We start from the raw sequence: 18,292 nt of genomic DNA, 5'->3' as shown, positions 1-18,292 counted from the left end.
TTTCATTGGAACACTAAAGCAGGTAAGAGACAATAAGAGGAACTGTTGATGGTTTATATTACTCTATTATGTTAATGTTCACTAAAGTATGCCATAAGCTCTCTCATTACATGTGTATAAACCAATTCTCTGTGGTGTTATTCCTGTGCTAAATGCTATAACTACATAAATCTTGAATTAATGGAGACTTTATAGTTCCTGAAAATGAAGGGTAATTGGTATCTGTTAATGCTGTTGTAGCTAGTAAAGGAAGTATATATTTTCAGTAGCACTGTTTATGGGCCGTCAGAGCAATACCATCGCCACTACTGCACATTGCCGAAGATAAGCTAACATAATTTAGCATCCCTGTCTTTTTCTTCCTCTAAAACAAAACAACAACAACAACAACAAAAAGATCCCATAGTTCAAACTAGGCAGCACTGTGATAGCAAACATCATATTCCATAACCTTCAATAAACACAACAGAACATCATTTGGTGGTCTTTCTCTTTTTTTGTTTTTAAAGAAAAATGGTAGAATTGCCGGTACAAGTGTAGATCTGTTTCAGATTGATGGTCAGCTGGGACAAAAATCTTAATACTGTAATTAAGAACTTATTCTCTGACCTTAGCTAGTGTTCCAAGATATACATGTGGGCTTGTTCATCCCAGATGTTGGTATACTAGCCTAAAAAAGGACAGAGGATACACTAAGGAAAAGAAGAAGCAAGGAATGCCTTGGCTGTAAGCACATATGCGACTCAAGAGATTAAAGGTCTACCAGTTGCACTGGCCTTCTTCATAAACTTCAAATCTTGAGCATACTAAACATTCTTATCTAAGGTTCCTCAAACAAAAAAAGGATGAAGTAAGCAAGGGAGGTACACCTTACGTGACATAATAACACCACCAACCAACATGCTGTAACATGTAGACATTTAGGTTAGGGCTGAATACAAATGCCAGATGGGAGGAAGACAGCTCCCTCGGCTTTGATGTACACTGATGCAACACAAGGGTTCGTCAGTGTTGCCATGAAATATAGTACTGTTTAGAGGCAGAGATCTGTTTAATAAAAATGATGCCTTGCTTTTGTGTCTTTATAGATAAAGAAAGAAACTGAGAAAAGACACAGAGGCATTCTCGTTTCACAAAGGGTCACTGCAGTTGGTCCATGCGTTGAAAAAAGCACAACAGCCTTTCTCTCAATCACCCACCCCCTTCCCCCTTTTCTCTTTTTCTTTCATATTATCTTTACAATATAGTATCTGTACAATATAATAATTTTCCCTTTGCTGAGAAGGACAGTTTGGTTACTGGGCATACGCAATGCAGGCTCCTCTGAAGGTAACCTCAGATCCCGTGTTCTGAAAGCTAATCAATGTTGTTCAGATTTCAATTTCTTCACTACAAGGTGAAGTCAAACCTAATCTAAGAAACGTCAGTCTCCCATGTAGTGCTGCTAGCCAGGCCTAGCCAGTGTAATTTAGATAATCATTAATAGCATAGCTATATACTAAAACTACATGTCACTTACAACTTTGTCTCAAAATTGACTGGCAGATCTTTTAAGTAGCTTTTCTAAATGATTGTTGTGGGTTTTTTTCCCTGGCTTCTTTGATTGGGTGAATGTGATAAACACTATGATTCTCACATCAGAAGTAATATGAAGGAACCAGCTTGTTTCACCCACGTAATGGCACCTTCTACTATCAGGAGTCTAGAAGGGGCAGACAGACACCTAAAATACACATTGTACATAACAATATGAAGAAAGAGAAAACATTTCACTGATCAAGTTTTATCTCCACAGTTTAGTCACTTGCATGGCACACCAAAGCTGTGTCTACCAAGGCCAAATCATAGAATCAAAGAATCCTAGAGTTGGATGAGAACACAAGGGCCATTCAGTCCAACCCCATTCTCCCATTCAGGAACTCTCAATCAAAGCATACCTGACAGATGGCCATCCAGCCTCTGTTTAAAGACCTCTAAGGAAGGAGATTCCACTGCATTCAGAGGGAGTGTGTTCCATTGTCGGACAGCCCTTACTGTCAGGAAGTTCCTCCTAATATTGAATCTCTTTTCCTGGAGCTTGCATCCATTGCTCCGATCCTAGTCTCCGGAGCAGCAGAAAACAAACTTGCTCTCTCCTCAATATGACACCCCTTCAAATATTTAAACAGGGCTATCATATCACCTCTTTACCTTTTCTTCTCCAGGCTCCCTAAGGCATTCCTCATAGGGCATGGTTTCCAGGCCCTTCACCATTTTAGTCACCATCCCTTGGACATGCTCCAGTTTCTCCACATCCTTTTTAAATTGTGGTGCCCAGAACTGGACACAGTATTCTAGGTCGGGCCTGGCCAAGGCAGAATAGAGTGGCACTATTACTTCCCTTGATCTAGACACTATACTTCTATTGATGCAGCCTTGAATTGCATTGGCCTTTTTAGCTGCCGCATCACACTTTTGACTCATGTTCAAGTTGTGGTCTACTTGGACTCCTAGATCCCTTTCACACGTATTCTCCTTAAGACAGGTGTCCCCCATCCTATATCTTTAAAAAAGCTTTTAAAAAAAAAATCTTTAAAAGCCCGGGAGGAAGAAAACATGCTTGCCTGGTACTTTAAACTGAGCTCCAGCAGAGCTTCTCAAAGGAGGGAGACCAGGGCCTCATTCCCACTATGTTTTAAACTGGTTTGCAAATCGGTTTGAAGCGGTTTAAATGACCCTGGTTCACACTTGAACCAAATCGCTTTTTGGATAAATTGATTCTGCATCTTTTTGGGTGAAAGTGTGAACCAGATGTGGTTTGGAATTGATTTAAATTTGCCCTTTGGCTGGCTGGAGAAGGTCCATTTTGAATCGATTCATTCGTCAATGTGAACGGCAAGTGGGTTCTTTTATTTTATTTTGCAGCATGAAAATGCAATCGGGGCAAATGTAGTGTGAACCATGCTCCGCTGCCAAACCGATCCATCGATTCGTATCGCAAAGCGATTTATTTGTAAGTGGGAATGCAGTCCAGAAAGCTGTGTACTATCATTGAGGAAACTCTATCTTCAGGTGACATCCTTCTTACTTCAGATGTAAACCATACTTGATGGTCTGACTACATGGGTACTATATCCTCCAACTGTCCTGATTGGGAAGGGTCAGTCCTGGTTAATCCTTTCTTGTTCCACTTTTTAGCTGCTTTTAATATGTCCCAGTTTCTTTCTCTTCCTCCCACTTTTTCCCATTGTCTTCAATTTACTTCAGTTTCTGCAAACTGAATTCAAGGTGAAAAAGTAGTTTGCATTCAATTAACTCAGTGGAGAGGAGAGGAGAGGACAGGGTAGACTTTCCAGTGTTGTGTTGTGTGTTGCATGCCTTCTTCCCCTAAGGCTGAGAGAGTGTGACTTTTCCAAGACCACCCAGTGGGTTTCATGGCAGAAAGGGGATTGAACCCTGGTCTCCAGAGATGCAGTCCTTCACTCAAACTACTATGCCCCACTGGACCCCTGTAGGTTCAGGCAAAGGCAAACTGCTGCATCCTCTCCTAGCTGGTGTGCTTCCTCATTAATAACCTTTGCCAACTTGACCGTGCCCTGATGTTGCTTGGCCACATGTGTTTCAGTTTTCCTCTATAAAATGCTGAAAGGTATGGGGTACATTGATGTTGGTAGCCAAGGCCCAAGCTGTGTAGGGCTTTGCTCATAAGGTGTTTTAACAGAAAAGCTATATAGATGTTAAAATGAGAGAATTGATGCAATCCTGTTAGTAAGTCATGGAGGGCATGATGATGGCGGTGTTTTGCCTATGAAAGGCACTGGGCCTGCCGATAATGCCACTGATTCATGCTTGTAAAGGAAACTACAGCTCTTCACACAAATGCAGCATGGTTGTGCCTCTGTGTATGTATGTCCCTTCAAGTTGATTTATGGCAACCTCGTGAATTCCATCAAGCAACTTCAAGACCACCAACCCCGGATCCTATTCTTCTTTTGCTTCAGCGAATCCCCCACCCCCATAAAGCTATGCCACAGCACAGGCTTAATCTAGGCCTCTGCCTTATGGCTTATGTGTTGAATCACATCTGCGTTTTCACTTGGGGCAACTTTTAAGCATTCAGCGTGACTTTTAAGAGCAAACAATTAAAGGATGAAAGGAATTCCCTGATTTTTAACAGATGTAGAGGGGAGAGTCTGCTTTGTTAAAGTAGGCTTTCAGTGTATCGCCCTGCATTTGTGGCACTTTTATCTCCTGTGGTTTTGGCAAAGGTCAAGTTGAATTTTTTTTAAAAAAATCTATAATCTAAATTGCAACCCTACTTTCAATGGTGCGGGAGGGGTCTGTCTGTTTCCCCTCGTCTTTGAACAATTGTATTTCAGAACACTGATATCTCAACCTCCGCTTCTATTCAAGCCTTGGGGCAGGCGACTTGCCCAGCAGTGAGAATTCCACCATTTATTTTGCCACTAGACATTCAAAATGGTATCTATATCACTGACAGCTAGTAAGATATTCCAGAGAAAACTGGGAATTCTTATGTTCTACTCAAATCCATGGGGCTCAGATGCTTTATACCATTTAAAGGTAAGACTAAAGTGAGCCCAACTTCATCTGGAAGAATATAAACTTGAATTCAAAAGGATTTACAGAATTGTGAGTTCCAGGCATCTCATTCTTGGTTTAATTGAAAACCAACACAATATAGTTTTGTCTATGAGTGTGCGTGCATGCATACATGTGTGTGTGTGTGTGTGTGTGTGTGTGTCAACAGGATCAATTTTACTGAAACCAGAAATTTATTGATATTGATATTTATAAATATATATTTATATTTATTTATATTTGAGATTTATCTGGAGGACTTCAGAAAGTTTTAGATATACTTGAAATTCACGTGAAATAAAGGCTAAAAGGAAAAAGGAAAACCAACATCTCTTTCAAAGTGGTCCACCTCACAGGGTTATTATGATGATAAAGTGGGGAGGAGAAGAATCTTGATTGCCACCTTTGGCTAACTGGAGGAACAATGGGATATAAATGTAAATAATAAACAAATTTCCCCCCAAATAAGGTTTTTTTCTTTCACAAAGCAATTTAAGGAGTTCAGTGCAGTACTAACTGTAAATTCAGCTCACTTACTCTAAATGGGGGTTAAAAATACTCTAGATCCAGTTAACAAATCATACATGTATGTGTGACAAATTTTTAATTTAATTGTTGAGTGAGTTCATAAATCCAAATGACTGCAGGAATCTTTGTTTCATTTAGTTCATGAAAGTTGTTTCTTTTAGTTCAGACCAACAAGTAGTAAGTGTCTTCTTCACATCAAGATGTTCCTCCAGTGTTTTCACATTGGACACCAACCAAAGGCTGTTCCTTTCCACAATAAACTGAATTTTGAAACTCAACCCTGGGACTTTTGCTGAGATCCACATGGGAACAACTAATTAAAAAAGAGGGAGGGTCAGGGGAAGAAGGCTTAAATATCCAGAAAGCATCAGATCTCCTCTGATATTGGAAGCTAAGCAGGATCAGGCCTAGTTAGAACTTGAGACCACCAAAGAATACCAGGAACTGTAAACAATATTTCAGAAGAAAGCAATGGCAAATCACCTCTGACTATTCCTTGTCTGAGAAAACCCTGCAAAACTCATGGGGTGACCATAAGTCAACAAGCAACTTGAAAGGATATACACATACTCACACACAAGGAGCTGAGGTCACAGTGCACAAAGAAAGGGAAATGGTTTTTGGTGGGGTGGGTGAGAAATAGGGTTGTCAAAAACTCATGCAGCTGTTTCTTTCTTTCAAAACAGGGAAAAGAGGGTGGAGTGTAAAGTTGTGTGTGGCATTTTTCACCTTTGTTCTAACACACTGGTTTTCAAGCTGTGGGGCAGGACTCCCCAAGGGGGGCACAAGAGTTGCTAAAGCAGGACATGAGACTTGGAAATCCTCCTCCTCCTCCCACCCTTCCCAAACATTTTCTGTCCTGGAGGGGAAGAGAAAGGCAAAGTGCTTGGGGTCTCTGCTTAAGAGAGGAGGAGGAGGAGGAGGAGGAGGACTATTTCTTTATTAAATATGAATATACATGAATATGTGAATGAAAATGTACATGCTAAACAAAACACATTTATTCATACACGACATTAAGCACAGAGGTGGCTGTGACGTCCAGATGACATACATTTAAATGACCATTTAACCCAAATATAGCAGTTAAATTTCCCCTTATACATATAAAGTTTGTTTGTTTAGTTTAGTTTAGCTTATTGGCAATTAACAACTTTCATTAATTGAACCCCTTCTACTAACTTTCCCTTTTTGGTATCTGTACTGTGTCCGCTACTGTATTTTAAGATGCCTGTTTTTTAAAAAAGATAACCCTCATCCCAAGACGGAACCAAAGTAGCTGTCGATGTAGCCATCACCACAGACTGACATCTGCTAAACTTGAATGTTACGTGCAAGTGATGAGATGCTCTTTTAACACAACCTCAACCTGCAATTCACAATGTAATATACCAGAGCAGTCCCATTACAGTCAGTAGGAGTGCTTTTGAGTTAAGTGGTGTTAATTAAGCTTTTTTTGCTCCTAGGTGAAGGTATGCCATTGGAGGTCACTGGGTTAAAACAAGAAACCATACATTCATCTCTCTCTTTCCCAGATATCTGACTGTAATCTCCCAACAACTAATGACTAATCAAACAAAAAGGTCAGAAAAATCACTGCTGCACAACATCAAAATTTACCCGAACAGTACAGCATCATCTACAAAGACAAGGTACTGGTTCTCATCTTCTAAACCCTTTACATAATTGACACGTTCCAAAGTCAGTATGAATAAAGTATTGCCTTTCAAGTAGTTATCAGGAAGACTTGCCCCAAAATAAGGCAAGATAAATAAGGCAAAAAGGCTGATCAGTTCACATTAATCAAGAAAGAAATTCATGTTAGCAAAAGCAAGCAATTTTGTGTGTTTCACAGCTAAGGCAAAACATGTTTTGTGTAGCTGACCTCAGGCAGTAAATAATTCTAAAATTCAAGATGAAAGCAGATAGAAAAGTATCTTTAGAGTTTCTTCTAACTTTGTCCAATAATTTTCAAGCTTTTGGAAGCCAGAAAAGAAAAGAAAAGATCTGGTCTTACCTTATCATCAATGTCACTCTCACTGTCGCACTGTGGATTCAAAGGGAGAAAGAAGAAGACTCAATTATTAAAAGGTACAGAAACTGCATGCTCATTGTATATAATACATCGTAAACCTCTGTTGGGACTATGGGCCTCATAAATATGTGGCATAAAGAGAAAGGGCTACAACAACATACACACATGTGCATGAAATCCATGTAATTGGATCTGAAGCACAATCTGCATACAGAAGAAGAAGACTTGCTGAAGAAAAATTAGCATGGTTTCTGCAAAGAGAAGATTTGCTTCAAACATTTAGACTTCTTTAAGAATATTAGCAAACAAGTAGATAATTTGGTCTGGTAAGCAGACTAAATGCACTGGAATATACTGGGATACACATTTATACAAGACACATATGCATTTCAGATACATATTTAACAACAAAAGCCAATTGACAAGTCTCTCTGTTTAAAGTTTCTAAAGTAGTCATGGGATAAGACAAATCTTTCTCTTGTGGATTGGTAACTTGTTGAAACTAGAAGGTTGACAGCATGTTCTAACGTTCAGTCAGATCTACTCCTAAGGATCTATATGGAGGATTGTTTCTTTTGTTTATAAATGAACTGGAGTTAAAGGTAAACAGTTTGAAGATGGCAGAAATTATTCAAGATAGCACTCAGTGTCTGTAAGTGCAAAGTGGGACACAGACAATGAACCTTACCTGCCATTTTGACATCTATCCAACCTGTCTGGGGCATTGAATCCTAACCACATAGATGCTGCTGGGACATACTTAGCTGTGAATATTCAGAAATGCAGGAAAAGCTCACAAAAAGGCCACCTAAGAGCGGTGCAGCATTAAAATATTCATTTAAGAATGAATTGAAGACCTCCGTGCCTTATGCACCTAAGTCTATACAAACACTGGTGACTCCTGCACCTAGTTCAGTCTAGTTGCAGCACTGGGATACTACACAACCATCCAAGATTTTTTTTTACCATACTTTGGCTCTTGGAACCAACACTAGCAGCATTCCCAACATGAGCACCTCTAGTGCTAGGCTTCAAGCCAAAGGTACATGTCACTAGGATTCACACTGTCCTGTTCTCATGCTACACCAGCAGGCAGGGTGCCAGGAGTTCAGAAACCAAAGAGGCAAACAGGATCCAACATCAAACAGTCCAGGATCAAGAGTCATAAATCTTAAGTATAGTCTAAAGTAGAAGATAGCAAGGTCAAGAAACAGTCCAGGGTCATAAATCTCAGAGTCAGGTCTTGTTGGTTCATTTCCAACAACTGAAAGGGGAAACGTCTGCTCCAGATGCCTCAGCCTTCACTATTCTTGGGTTGTTGTCTCTTTACCACCTCCAGCGGAGCCCTCAGGTGGCTGTCAGACTGTGCTGGATGACAGCATAGCTATGGTAAGTTTACTTCATCCTCAGAAGCTGAACTCTCGAGGCAGGGAGGGAATATGACACAAACTCTGTGAAAGGGATGGAACCTAGCAGTAGTTTTGACCAAGAAGTACAAAAGGCCTTAGCTGAGTTTCAGACATTATCAGACCGAAGTGATCCTTTAATGTTTTCCCAGGTGTTACACTGGCTTGCCTTCGGTTCTTCGACCACTGGCTGGAATATGCCACTAACCCTCCAGTTCCCTTGGACAATCCCTCTAGTCACGTGATCTAAAAGCCTGTAACAAAGGCATGTCATGGTTACAGTCCTTAGACCCCCTTCCTGACTACTCTGTAGGAGGCAGAGAACTTGAAGGGATGTCATATTGAGGAGGGAGCAAGCTTGTTTTCTGCTGCTCCAGAGAATAGGACCCGGAACAATGGATGCAAGCTCCAGGAAAAGAGATTCTACCTCAAAATTAGGAGGAACTTCCTGACAGTAAGGGCTGTTTGACTGTGGAACATACTCCTTCCTCGGAGTGTAGTGGAGTCTCCTTCCTTAGAGATTTTTAAACAGAGGCTGGATGGCCACCTCCGGGGATCCTTTGATTGAGAGTTCCTGCATGGCAGGGGGTTGGACTGGATGGCCCTTGTGGTCTCTTCCAACTCTAGGATTCTATGATTCTATGAGGAGAGAAAGTCTCTGCCTGAAGCTGAGTGACAGGTAACATGGACTAGTCAGCATTTGATTCTCTCTCCCAGGCTGTAACACAAACTTCTTGCTCCACCCAGGAGTTTGTTCAGGCTGAACCTCTCCTTTTGGCCTCCTCTCCTCTCCTCTCCTCTCCAGTTTCTGAATGCCCTATGGCATTGCCATTCTGACCACAAACCTCTTCCAAAGCCCCATGTGATTACTGACATTGTAAGATGATGAGAAGCAACACCACTACATTATCCTTGAGGGTGTGGCCATCTGGGGTGCTTCTATTTCCCGTTCCCACCAGACTACTTTTGTGCTCAGAGACACCTGGGAGCCTGAGGGATGATCAGAGAGCAGCAGTGCTCCACCATCTTCTACCAGGACCGGATCATTCCTGGAGTCAGACCCTAATGTTAGATATAACATTTGTGAATGCTACTTCAGTTAAAAATCTGAATATTTCCACCATCAAATTTTCTATCCAAGGATAGGAGTCCTATATATTTAAAAAAAAAATTTCTACTTCAACCACAGGATTTGGAAACAACTCATTAAAAGTAAAATAGTTACCACTAGTTAAAAATAGAAAAGTAATGGTCAAAAACATAATCATGTTAACACCAATGATGTTAACACTGCATTTTTGAATAATGGGTAATCAGGTTTTTTAAAACTTTCAGACAATTTTTGTTTTGTACATCATTAAAAAAACCATAAAGTAATGCATAGTAGCCTGCTACTAATAACCTTTTAAAATAGTGAGCATGAAATAATGGCAGCAATTCACTTTCTTCTAAAACAGTGATCCCCAATGTTCAACCTCCAAGTGTTTTGGACTTCAGCTCCCAGAATTCCTGACTATTGGCCAAGTTGGCTAGAGCTTCGGGAACTGAGCATCTGGAAAAAATCTGGAGGACCAGAGTTTGGGAATCACTGTTCTAAAATAATGCTAATGTGCTAGCTTTCAAAGTCGTGTGTGCAAGCTCAGATCTATCAGCAATCATATGTAGAAATGGAGTCTCTGTGGAAGATACTGAAGCCTTGAAAGGCTTCAAGGATTAGGAAAAAAAATAGACATGTAGATATTGACCTCATCTGCACTGCAGAAATAATGCAGTTTGACCCCACTTTAACTGCCATGTTTCCATGCTGTAGAATTCTGGAATTTGTAGTTTTGTGCGATATTTAGCCTTTTGTGTCAGAGAGCTCTGGTGCCAAAACAAACTACAATTTCTAGGATTCCACAGTATGGAGCCTTGGCAGTTAGAGTGGTGTCAAACTGCATTAATAATACACTGCAAATGAGACCTTGGTTGAGAGCTTGGAAAGGCTACTTCTTGGGACTCTGAGTACCAGAATTTCACAGCTGCATGTCATATTGGCTCTAAGACCTGTCCAGCTTTATTTTAAAAAGTGTTACACTTAAGTAAGTTTTGTGAGTTTTTTTTTTTTTTTACATTGAACACACTGACTTGGAAAATGAAATTCTGTTTCTGTTTCAGCTATACATATGGCACAGTAATGACACCCTGGAATGTTTAGGGATGCATAGATCTCACTGGTTGGAGATGAGAAAACATTACCATTGCAAAATAAAAATATAAAACTATTTGGGTCATCAACTTGGGCAGAAAATGACCTTCAAACAGCAGGAGGGTTCTACATTAAACCAGGAGTCTTCTATCTTCTCAGAATGTATTATAGTACATCTTGTCAGTTGCTCAGTGTGACAGAAGACATGAATTAGTTGACTCTGGAATTTGCCATCAGTACACTGACAGCCAATAGAAAAGAGATCTGATACTTCACATCTATGCTGTTTCCTTTTGAGGGCTTTCCAGATGGCCATTTCTATCAAAACAGACCCAAAAAAGTTCAGTCAATTTCCTGATAACACCTATAAGCTGTTACTTCTGTGTTTCCTTCATTGGACTTCAAGATTCATCTGAAGTAATATTTTGACAATTGAAGTACATTGTACATTATTTCAATCTGTGCAGATTAAAAGACGGAGGCCTGGAACATCCCTCAGTGGAACGAAAAGGAAAGGATTCTGGTGCTGTCATGGACTGGCCTAGCCTTGGAGCTTATCACATTAACAAATATGCCATCTTACCTCTTCTGGCTTGAATTCAGGATCAGGGATGCCCCCAGATGTTATCATAACCTAAATTGCCACTGATCTAGCTGGGATGCCACCACCTTGATGCATCCCGGGTCGAAGCCTCATTCAGCTGGCCAATTTTTGAAGTTGGAAGCTCCCCGACTTCGAAAAAGTGCTGGCTGAATGAGGCTTTGACCCGGAATGCATCCAGGCAGCATCCCGGCTAGATTGGTGCAAATTTTGGTATGATAACATCTGGGGGCATCCTGGATCCCGAATTCAAGCCGAAAGATGTAAACCGTCTTATTTGTTAACGCAATAAGCTCCCTTGGATAAGCTCCCAGGTCTCAAAAATGGTGCCCTCTGGAACGGAACGGGGACGCAATTGGAACGCCCAGTGGCAACGATGGCATTCCAGCATGCGGTAAAATAGGTTCTTAGCACCATCCCGGTCTGTGCCCGTCCGCGCGTGCACACATTTTAGGACACACTGGGCCCATTTCAGGGCCAGTGCGATAAACTTCTGTGTCTCAGGAGGACAGTGAGACCAAAGTCCTTTGCAACAGGGCTCCCCCCCAGAACTCTTCTGCTGCCACCAGTTGGGTGTCTATTTCATGAGGCGGTTTCCAGCAATCCAGCCCCATCACTTTTTTTTAATTCCACAAATGAATCCCTTTTTTGGAAGAATGGCAAGACATTAGACATGGGATGGGCAACCAATAACTGCAAGCCTCTGCAATCATGTGTTTTAAAAAGGTTTACTAATCTCATCTAAAAACAAAAAGAGGCAAAAGAGGAGGGGGATCCCACCCCTTTCCTTTTGTTAGAGCTCACAACTATATACCATAATGGGGGGGGGAGGGGGGGAGGTTGTTTCATCTTACAGTAAATCCCAACTGAGCAATAGGAGAATAAGGAATGACCGGATTTCTCTAAGCCTCGCGAATCACAGAAACTACACTTCCCAGAATTCCATAGCATTGTGTCATGGCAGTTAAAGTGCTGTCAAGCCCAGTTATTTCTGCAGTGCGGATGCAGTCCCCCCTGTTTCACACAGCCTGGTTCACTTATATACAAAATTTTGCTTTCTGTTCTCTGCAAACCTTTTATATGTTGCTGTTGTTACTTGAAATGGTCTGTTGACTAATTCAATACATTGCTCCTTTATTCATTTGTTGTTGTTTTTGTTAACCAATCCCAACCCATGGCAACCCTGTAGGTCAGACATCTCCAAGACCCCGTTCTCCACTGTTGTGTTTAGGTCCTGCAAAGTCATAACTGACCTCTTTAACAGAGTCCATTCATCTAGCATGCAGTCTTCCTCTCTTTCTACTTTCCTCCACCTTTCCTAGCAGTATTAATTTAGCCACTGAACATTAATCCCAAATATACCAAAGCTAAACAACATAAAAGCACTATTAAACACATACATGTCAATAAAATAACATAGAACACTGTTTCTTCACAGGTACTATTATGATGCATTTATATATATACAGTATAATACAAGCCGCCTAATCTGTTCCTAGACTGAGTTGTTCAATTCTGTGCAGTCTGCACACTACAGTTTAGTACAGGAGTGAGTACTCTTAGCCTTCTTTTACTTTTCTTTGCCATCTCTCCAAACTCTGGAAAGCTTTCAAATTATCCTCTTTTTAAGGATAGCCTATCAATGAATTGCTTGTCAGGGGATCAGAAACAATTGCTCTCTGCCTGCATGATGAAATAGACTTCTCACTAACACGTGTGACATTTCACTTCAACAAATTTATAACAAGGCAGACAGAAGTTTATCGCATTAAAGTTGGAACGGTCCTTAAGCGTTCTTAAAGGGACCGTTCCTGGAACGGGAGGCGGTGGGGAACGCTGTATATCGCACAGCGGGAATGCCGCTACCAAGCGTTCCCCTTCCGTTCTGGAAGTGTTCCAGAGGGCCGATTTTTGAGAATGCTTGACTTGGACTCTTGGTATCTGGGGAGTTCCAGGGCCCCCTGTGGATATCAAAAATTTGTGGCTGCTCACATCCCTTTAAGTACAATGGCACAATGAAATGATGTTGCTTATATAAAATGGCAAAATCAAGGTTTGCTTTTTTGAATTTATATCGATTTTCAAATATTTTCACGTCGTGGATGGTTGAATTTGTGGATATGGAGGGCCAACTGTATTTCCTATCACATATAAATATATATTCTTATTTATATGGGAGGAAGATAATTCCACTAACAATTTCCCAGAAAAATTAAAGGATATAGAGATATACTTTCCAGCACAGTTATTCAACACAATAGAGTCTACAGGTAACATTTAAATGAATGGTAGAATTGGAGCATAACAAATTTGTTAGCCTTTAAGGTAACTCTTTGTTGTTTTCCCAGGAACACAGATAATCAATAAGAGATTTTCTTTCCATTATACACAATAATGTCTTATGGTACATTCTTGTTTGGCAAAGCAATTTCTTCATTTGCACTAAGCCATGTACTTATACTTCTCGAAGCTGAGTAGCAGCACTGTCTTTTAAAACAATAATATGGAGGCGAAGATTTTCTGGTTCAAGTCATGCAACAAGTTAGCACACACAGGCTTTCCATACAGAATGTCAACCATGGAGGAATTTAAAAGATGGGGGCTGGGAGAAGAGAAAGCTTTCCACATTTTCACCTCCCACGCAGCTGTTGTCAGTGGGACAAAAGCCCTTGTCAAAATACACAGTTAAAGAAATGTAAGGAATGGCAACCGTTGACAGCTATGGGGGCTCATTGAAAGACAAAAGCTTCAATTACCTGAATTTTCCTACAGGCCTGTTAACACTCCTGGTCTATAAGTAAATCTGTAAACAGCCCATTGTGTTGTGTTCATAAAGGCTTGTAAAGGGATTACTGGCAGAGTTTTGCCAATTGCCTCTTAATTCTGCCAAGAATGTTTGCAAAGCAGAACCTAACTGCCCCACTTTTTTTTGGGGGGGGGGGGCTAAAAAGAGTTTGGGGGCAGTGACAGGTTTAAGCCTGAATCATATTAGAGGAAAGTAAGCTTTAAACAACCCCAAACAAACAAGACTGTGCAAAGTTGGCTCCATCTGCTAGCAACAAGCTGTATGTCTTTGAAAGAGAGAGAGAGAGAGAGAGAGAGAGAGAGAGCGAACTAGGTCATACTTTAGACTCAACCTAAATTCCTGGGAGAGAACGGCCATTTTGCAAGTCTATGCATGTGTGAATATTTTCATTGCAGAACAGAAAGTAGAGGAGAACCATTTTAACATGAAACACGTATTCTAGTCAACAAACCATTCCCAAGCGCTTTTCATTAAATTAGATTTTAAGTTGCATAATCACATTTTAATCCTTGGTTGTTGGTATTTAGCATTGCAGTTAGATGTGTTTTACTGACTTTATGATTGGATTGATTTTAATTTCCTCATGAACTGTGGCTGTGAACTGTTATTGTGAACTACCTTACGCTCTGCTACAGAATGGCTTACAGACTGAATAGAATAAAAATAAATAGATTTTGCAGTAGAAAAAGTAAACGCTCACGAAACGTAAAATCGCCAAATAGGAAAGCAGTTAACCATTGTAGAATTAACTGCTTGGTGGCTTTGGACCTCCCCAGTGACCTTAACTATCAAGAATGTCCTTGAATAAACCTATTTTTCAGTAGCTTGTAATTATGAAACATTCCCAGTTTTCATTGTGTTACACTGGTCTTCTGGTGACAGTGTCTAAGTGTTTACAAGAACAAAAAGGAATCTATTTACAATGTACTTAAAGGGTCATAGACTCCGATACTTGGGCCCTATACAGACAGGCCAAAATAAAGCTGCTTCGGGTCACTTTGGAGGTATGGTGTTTCAATGATGCATGCGTCCTAAGAGTCTGGAAGTTGCACCAAAGCTGCACTCCAGTCCTTAGGACTGGATCGTGGTTTTGGTGCAGCTTCTGGATTCTTAGGACGCATGTAATATTGAAACACCATACCTCCAAAGTGACTCGAAGCAGCTTTATTTTGGCTGTCTGTATCAGGCCCTGGATACCTTAGGATTTTCCTCACAATTTATTCAAATGTCATATTACAGAATAGGCTTATAATAAACATTTCCCTCTTTTTAAAGTGTATCATGAAGGTTGGTTGGACTTTAACAAAATGGATGTTGTCTGAGGTTGGCCCAGCTGTTACAGCAAACTGTAATAGCACAACACCAACTTTATTTTATATCTGATATTTAACAAAGGAAGGATTGATTCTTAACTACAGACATACTTTTTTTAAACAGGCAGCAATACATATTGCTGTGCTACTTAAATCTAGTCCGAAGCTCCTTCTCTCAGAAAAAAAGTATCTGAAGTGACATGACATTCCATCTGTGGTGTTTACTTGTGCTGCCCCATTCATATCTCCTTGGACTTGTAAACTACATTCATCAAGGGATAAATGTGTGTATGTGCCCTAATTCCATAGATCTGCAAAGTGTTTTCTTACTGCAGAGGATCACTATATTAGGAGGAGGACTCTTCACAGAAACATCATTCAAAATTGTGGGACAACAGTACTACACTAAGGAAATATAACCATTAGTAGCAAACTTTGAGCGCCAGCGTGGCATAGTGGTTTGAGCATTGGCCTATGCCTCTGGAGACAAGGGTCTGAATCCCCACTTGGCCATGGAAACCCACTGGGAGACCTAGGGCAAGTCAAACTCTCTCAGCCTCAGAGGATGGCAATGGCAAAACCTCTCTGAAGAAGCCTGCTAACAAAAGCATGTGATAGGAGGGGCTTAGGGTTGCCATAAGTTGGAAACGACCTGAAGGCACACAGCAACTGCAAAAGGTAGCTTTTCTAAGCTCTAGCTCAGCCTTTTCCACTTTTTTTTTTAAATCTTGGGGGACTCTTGAAATAATCTTCAGGTTTGAGAGAATCTCCACATAGAAATTATATATATATATATATATATATATATATATATATATATATATATTAAAGCAGTCGCTTTCCAGCTTCAATCGATCTTGGATGACACCGATTTTCTAGACCCATTTCAAACCGGCTTCCGGGCGGGCTATGGAGTTGAGACTGCCATGGTCGCCTTAGTTGATGATCTCCGTCTGGGCATGGACAGGGGGAGCGTGTCCGTTAGTGCTCCTGGACATCTCAGCGGCCTTCGATACCATCGACCATGGTATCCTTCTGGGACGCCTGAGGGAGTTGGGAATTGGGGGCACTGCTTTGCAGTGGTTCCGTTCCTACCTCTCGGGCAGATCCCAGATGGTGGAACTGGGGGACTGTCGCTCCGATAGGAGGGCCCTGACATCTGGTGTCCCTCAGGGAGCGATTTTGTCCCCTATGCTATTTAACATTTACATGAAGCCGCTGGGAGAGATCATCCGGAGACATGGGGCGCGGTGTTATCAGTACGCTGATGACACCCAGATAGTCTTCTCTATGTCTCCGACTGATGCAGTAACTAAGGATGGCATCTCTCCTCTAGATGCCTGCTTGGCGTCGGTAATGGGCTGGATGTGGGAGAACAAACTCAGTGTGAATCCACGGAAAACGGAAGTACTGGTGATAGGCTCCCCGGTCTCGGGTGGCGAGATCTGTCACCCGGTCCTGAATGGGGTCACGCTCCCCCTGAAGGACTCGGTGCGCAGCTTGGGAGTGCTCCTTGATTTGTCGCTCCAGCTGACTTCTCAGGTGGATGTGACGGTCAGGAGTGCTTGTTATCAGCTTCGGCTGATAAGCCAGTTGCGTCCCTACCTGGACCGTAAGGACATTGAATCTGTTGTACATGCTTTGGTAACCTCTCGATTAGATTTCTGCAATGCGCTCTACATGGGGCAACCCTTGTACCAAACCCGGAAGCTGCAAATGGTGCAGAATATGGCAGCTAGACTGGTCGCTGGTAGTTCCAGGTCGGACCATATAACACCTATTTTAAAAGACCTTCACTGGCTGCCTATTCGCTTCCGAGCTCAATACAAGGTGTTGGTTTTGACCTATAAAGCCCTAAATGGCTTGGGCCCAGGGTACTTGGAGGACCGCCTCTCCCCATATAATCCGCCCTGCACTCTTCGAACATCCGGGACAAATTTGTTGGAGGTCCCTAGGTCAAACTTTGCACGGACCTCACAGAGGGCTTTTGCCATCGCTGCCCCTTCACTCTGGAATAAGCTCTCCGTAGAGCTTCGCTCCGCCGCCTCACTAGTTATTTTTAAGAAAAATCTGAAAACGTATTTATTTCGGTTGGCCTTCCCACCTTAGTTAAATTGTTTGCTTTCCTGCCCCTTATTTTTCCCTTTCGACCCCGGACCATTGTAAATTGATTTCTCTTTCTCTTTGCCCTTGTCATGTGTATTTTATTGATTTCCTGTTCCTATTCCTTGTAGTAATGTTTTTAACCTTTATATTGAATTTTTGTCTTGTATTGTAATGTTTTAAATTTTGTAAGCTGCGTTGATCATATTTTTTGGAAAGGCGGGGTAAAAATAAAATTTATTATTATTATATTTATTATATCTACAGCTAAAATTCATGCTCTCTTGCAGAACCCTTAGCATCCTTTTCTGAGATCCCAGTGTTCCAGGGGACCCTGGTTGAGAAACTGTGTTCTAGATGAAAGTAACATGAACTATTCCAATCAACTGGCCTTTGTAAGTATCCAAACATTCCCTAATATTAATCCAACTATAGTTTGATATAAAGATGCTTCATGGCCTAGATGAAGCTTCATTTGATCAATAATGCTTCAAACTCTGCTATCCCCTTTCACTTTTCTGTATCTGTTAGCTCTGTATGTTCTGTGAGAGAGTGAGTTACTCTAGTAGGTGTGTTCTATATTTCTCCCAATAAATGTTCATGTAATCCCCCATGCCTGGAGTCTCTATAAGTTATTCGCTGGTGTTCTGTTCCTGGACACATTACCCCATTTCACAAAGCCAAGCTAAACATCCTCCAAATTAATTAAACATAGACTGTAACTGTCAGTG

At 41.2% G+C, this 18,292-nt stretch overlaps 1 protein-coding gene across 13 annotated transcripts in view; it reads right to left on the bottom strand.

The window, feature by feature from the left end:
- FBRSL1 (fibrosin like 1) overlaps positions 1 to 18,292 on the bottom strand; it is a 1,004,090-nt gene that overhangs the window by 384,601 nt on the left and 601,197 nt on the right. For all 13 annotated transcript variants that reach the window (XM_089489878.1, XM_089489882.1, XM_089489880.1 and 10 more), the window contains exon 5: positions 7,127 to 7,156. In XM_089489878.1, coding sequence (XP_089346004.1) covers positions 7,127 to 7,156 — 30 coding nt within the window. The remainder of the gene's footprint in view (positions 1 to 7,126; positions 7,157 to 18,292) is intronic.

Source organism: Sceloporus occidentalis, unplaced genomic scaffold, assembly GCF_023333645.1.
Source record: "Sceloporus occidentalis isolate IW3139 unplaced genomic scaffold, rSceOcc1.0.p SCAF_41, whole genome shotgun sequence".
Taxonomy (NCBI): Eukaryota; Metazoa; Chordata; class Lepidosauria; order Squamata; family Phrynosomatidae; genus Sceloporus; species Sceloporus occidentalis.
The sequence above is the reverse complement of the archived record's forward strand: the minus strand, read 5'-3'. Positions and strand labels throughout refer to the sequence as shown.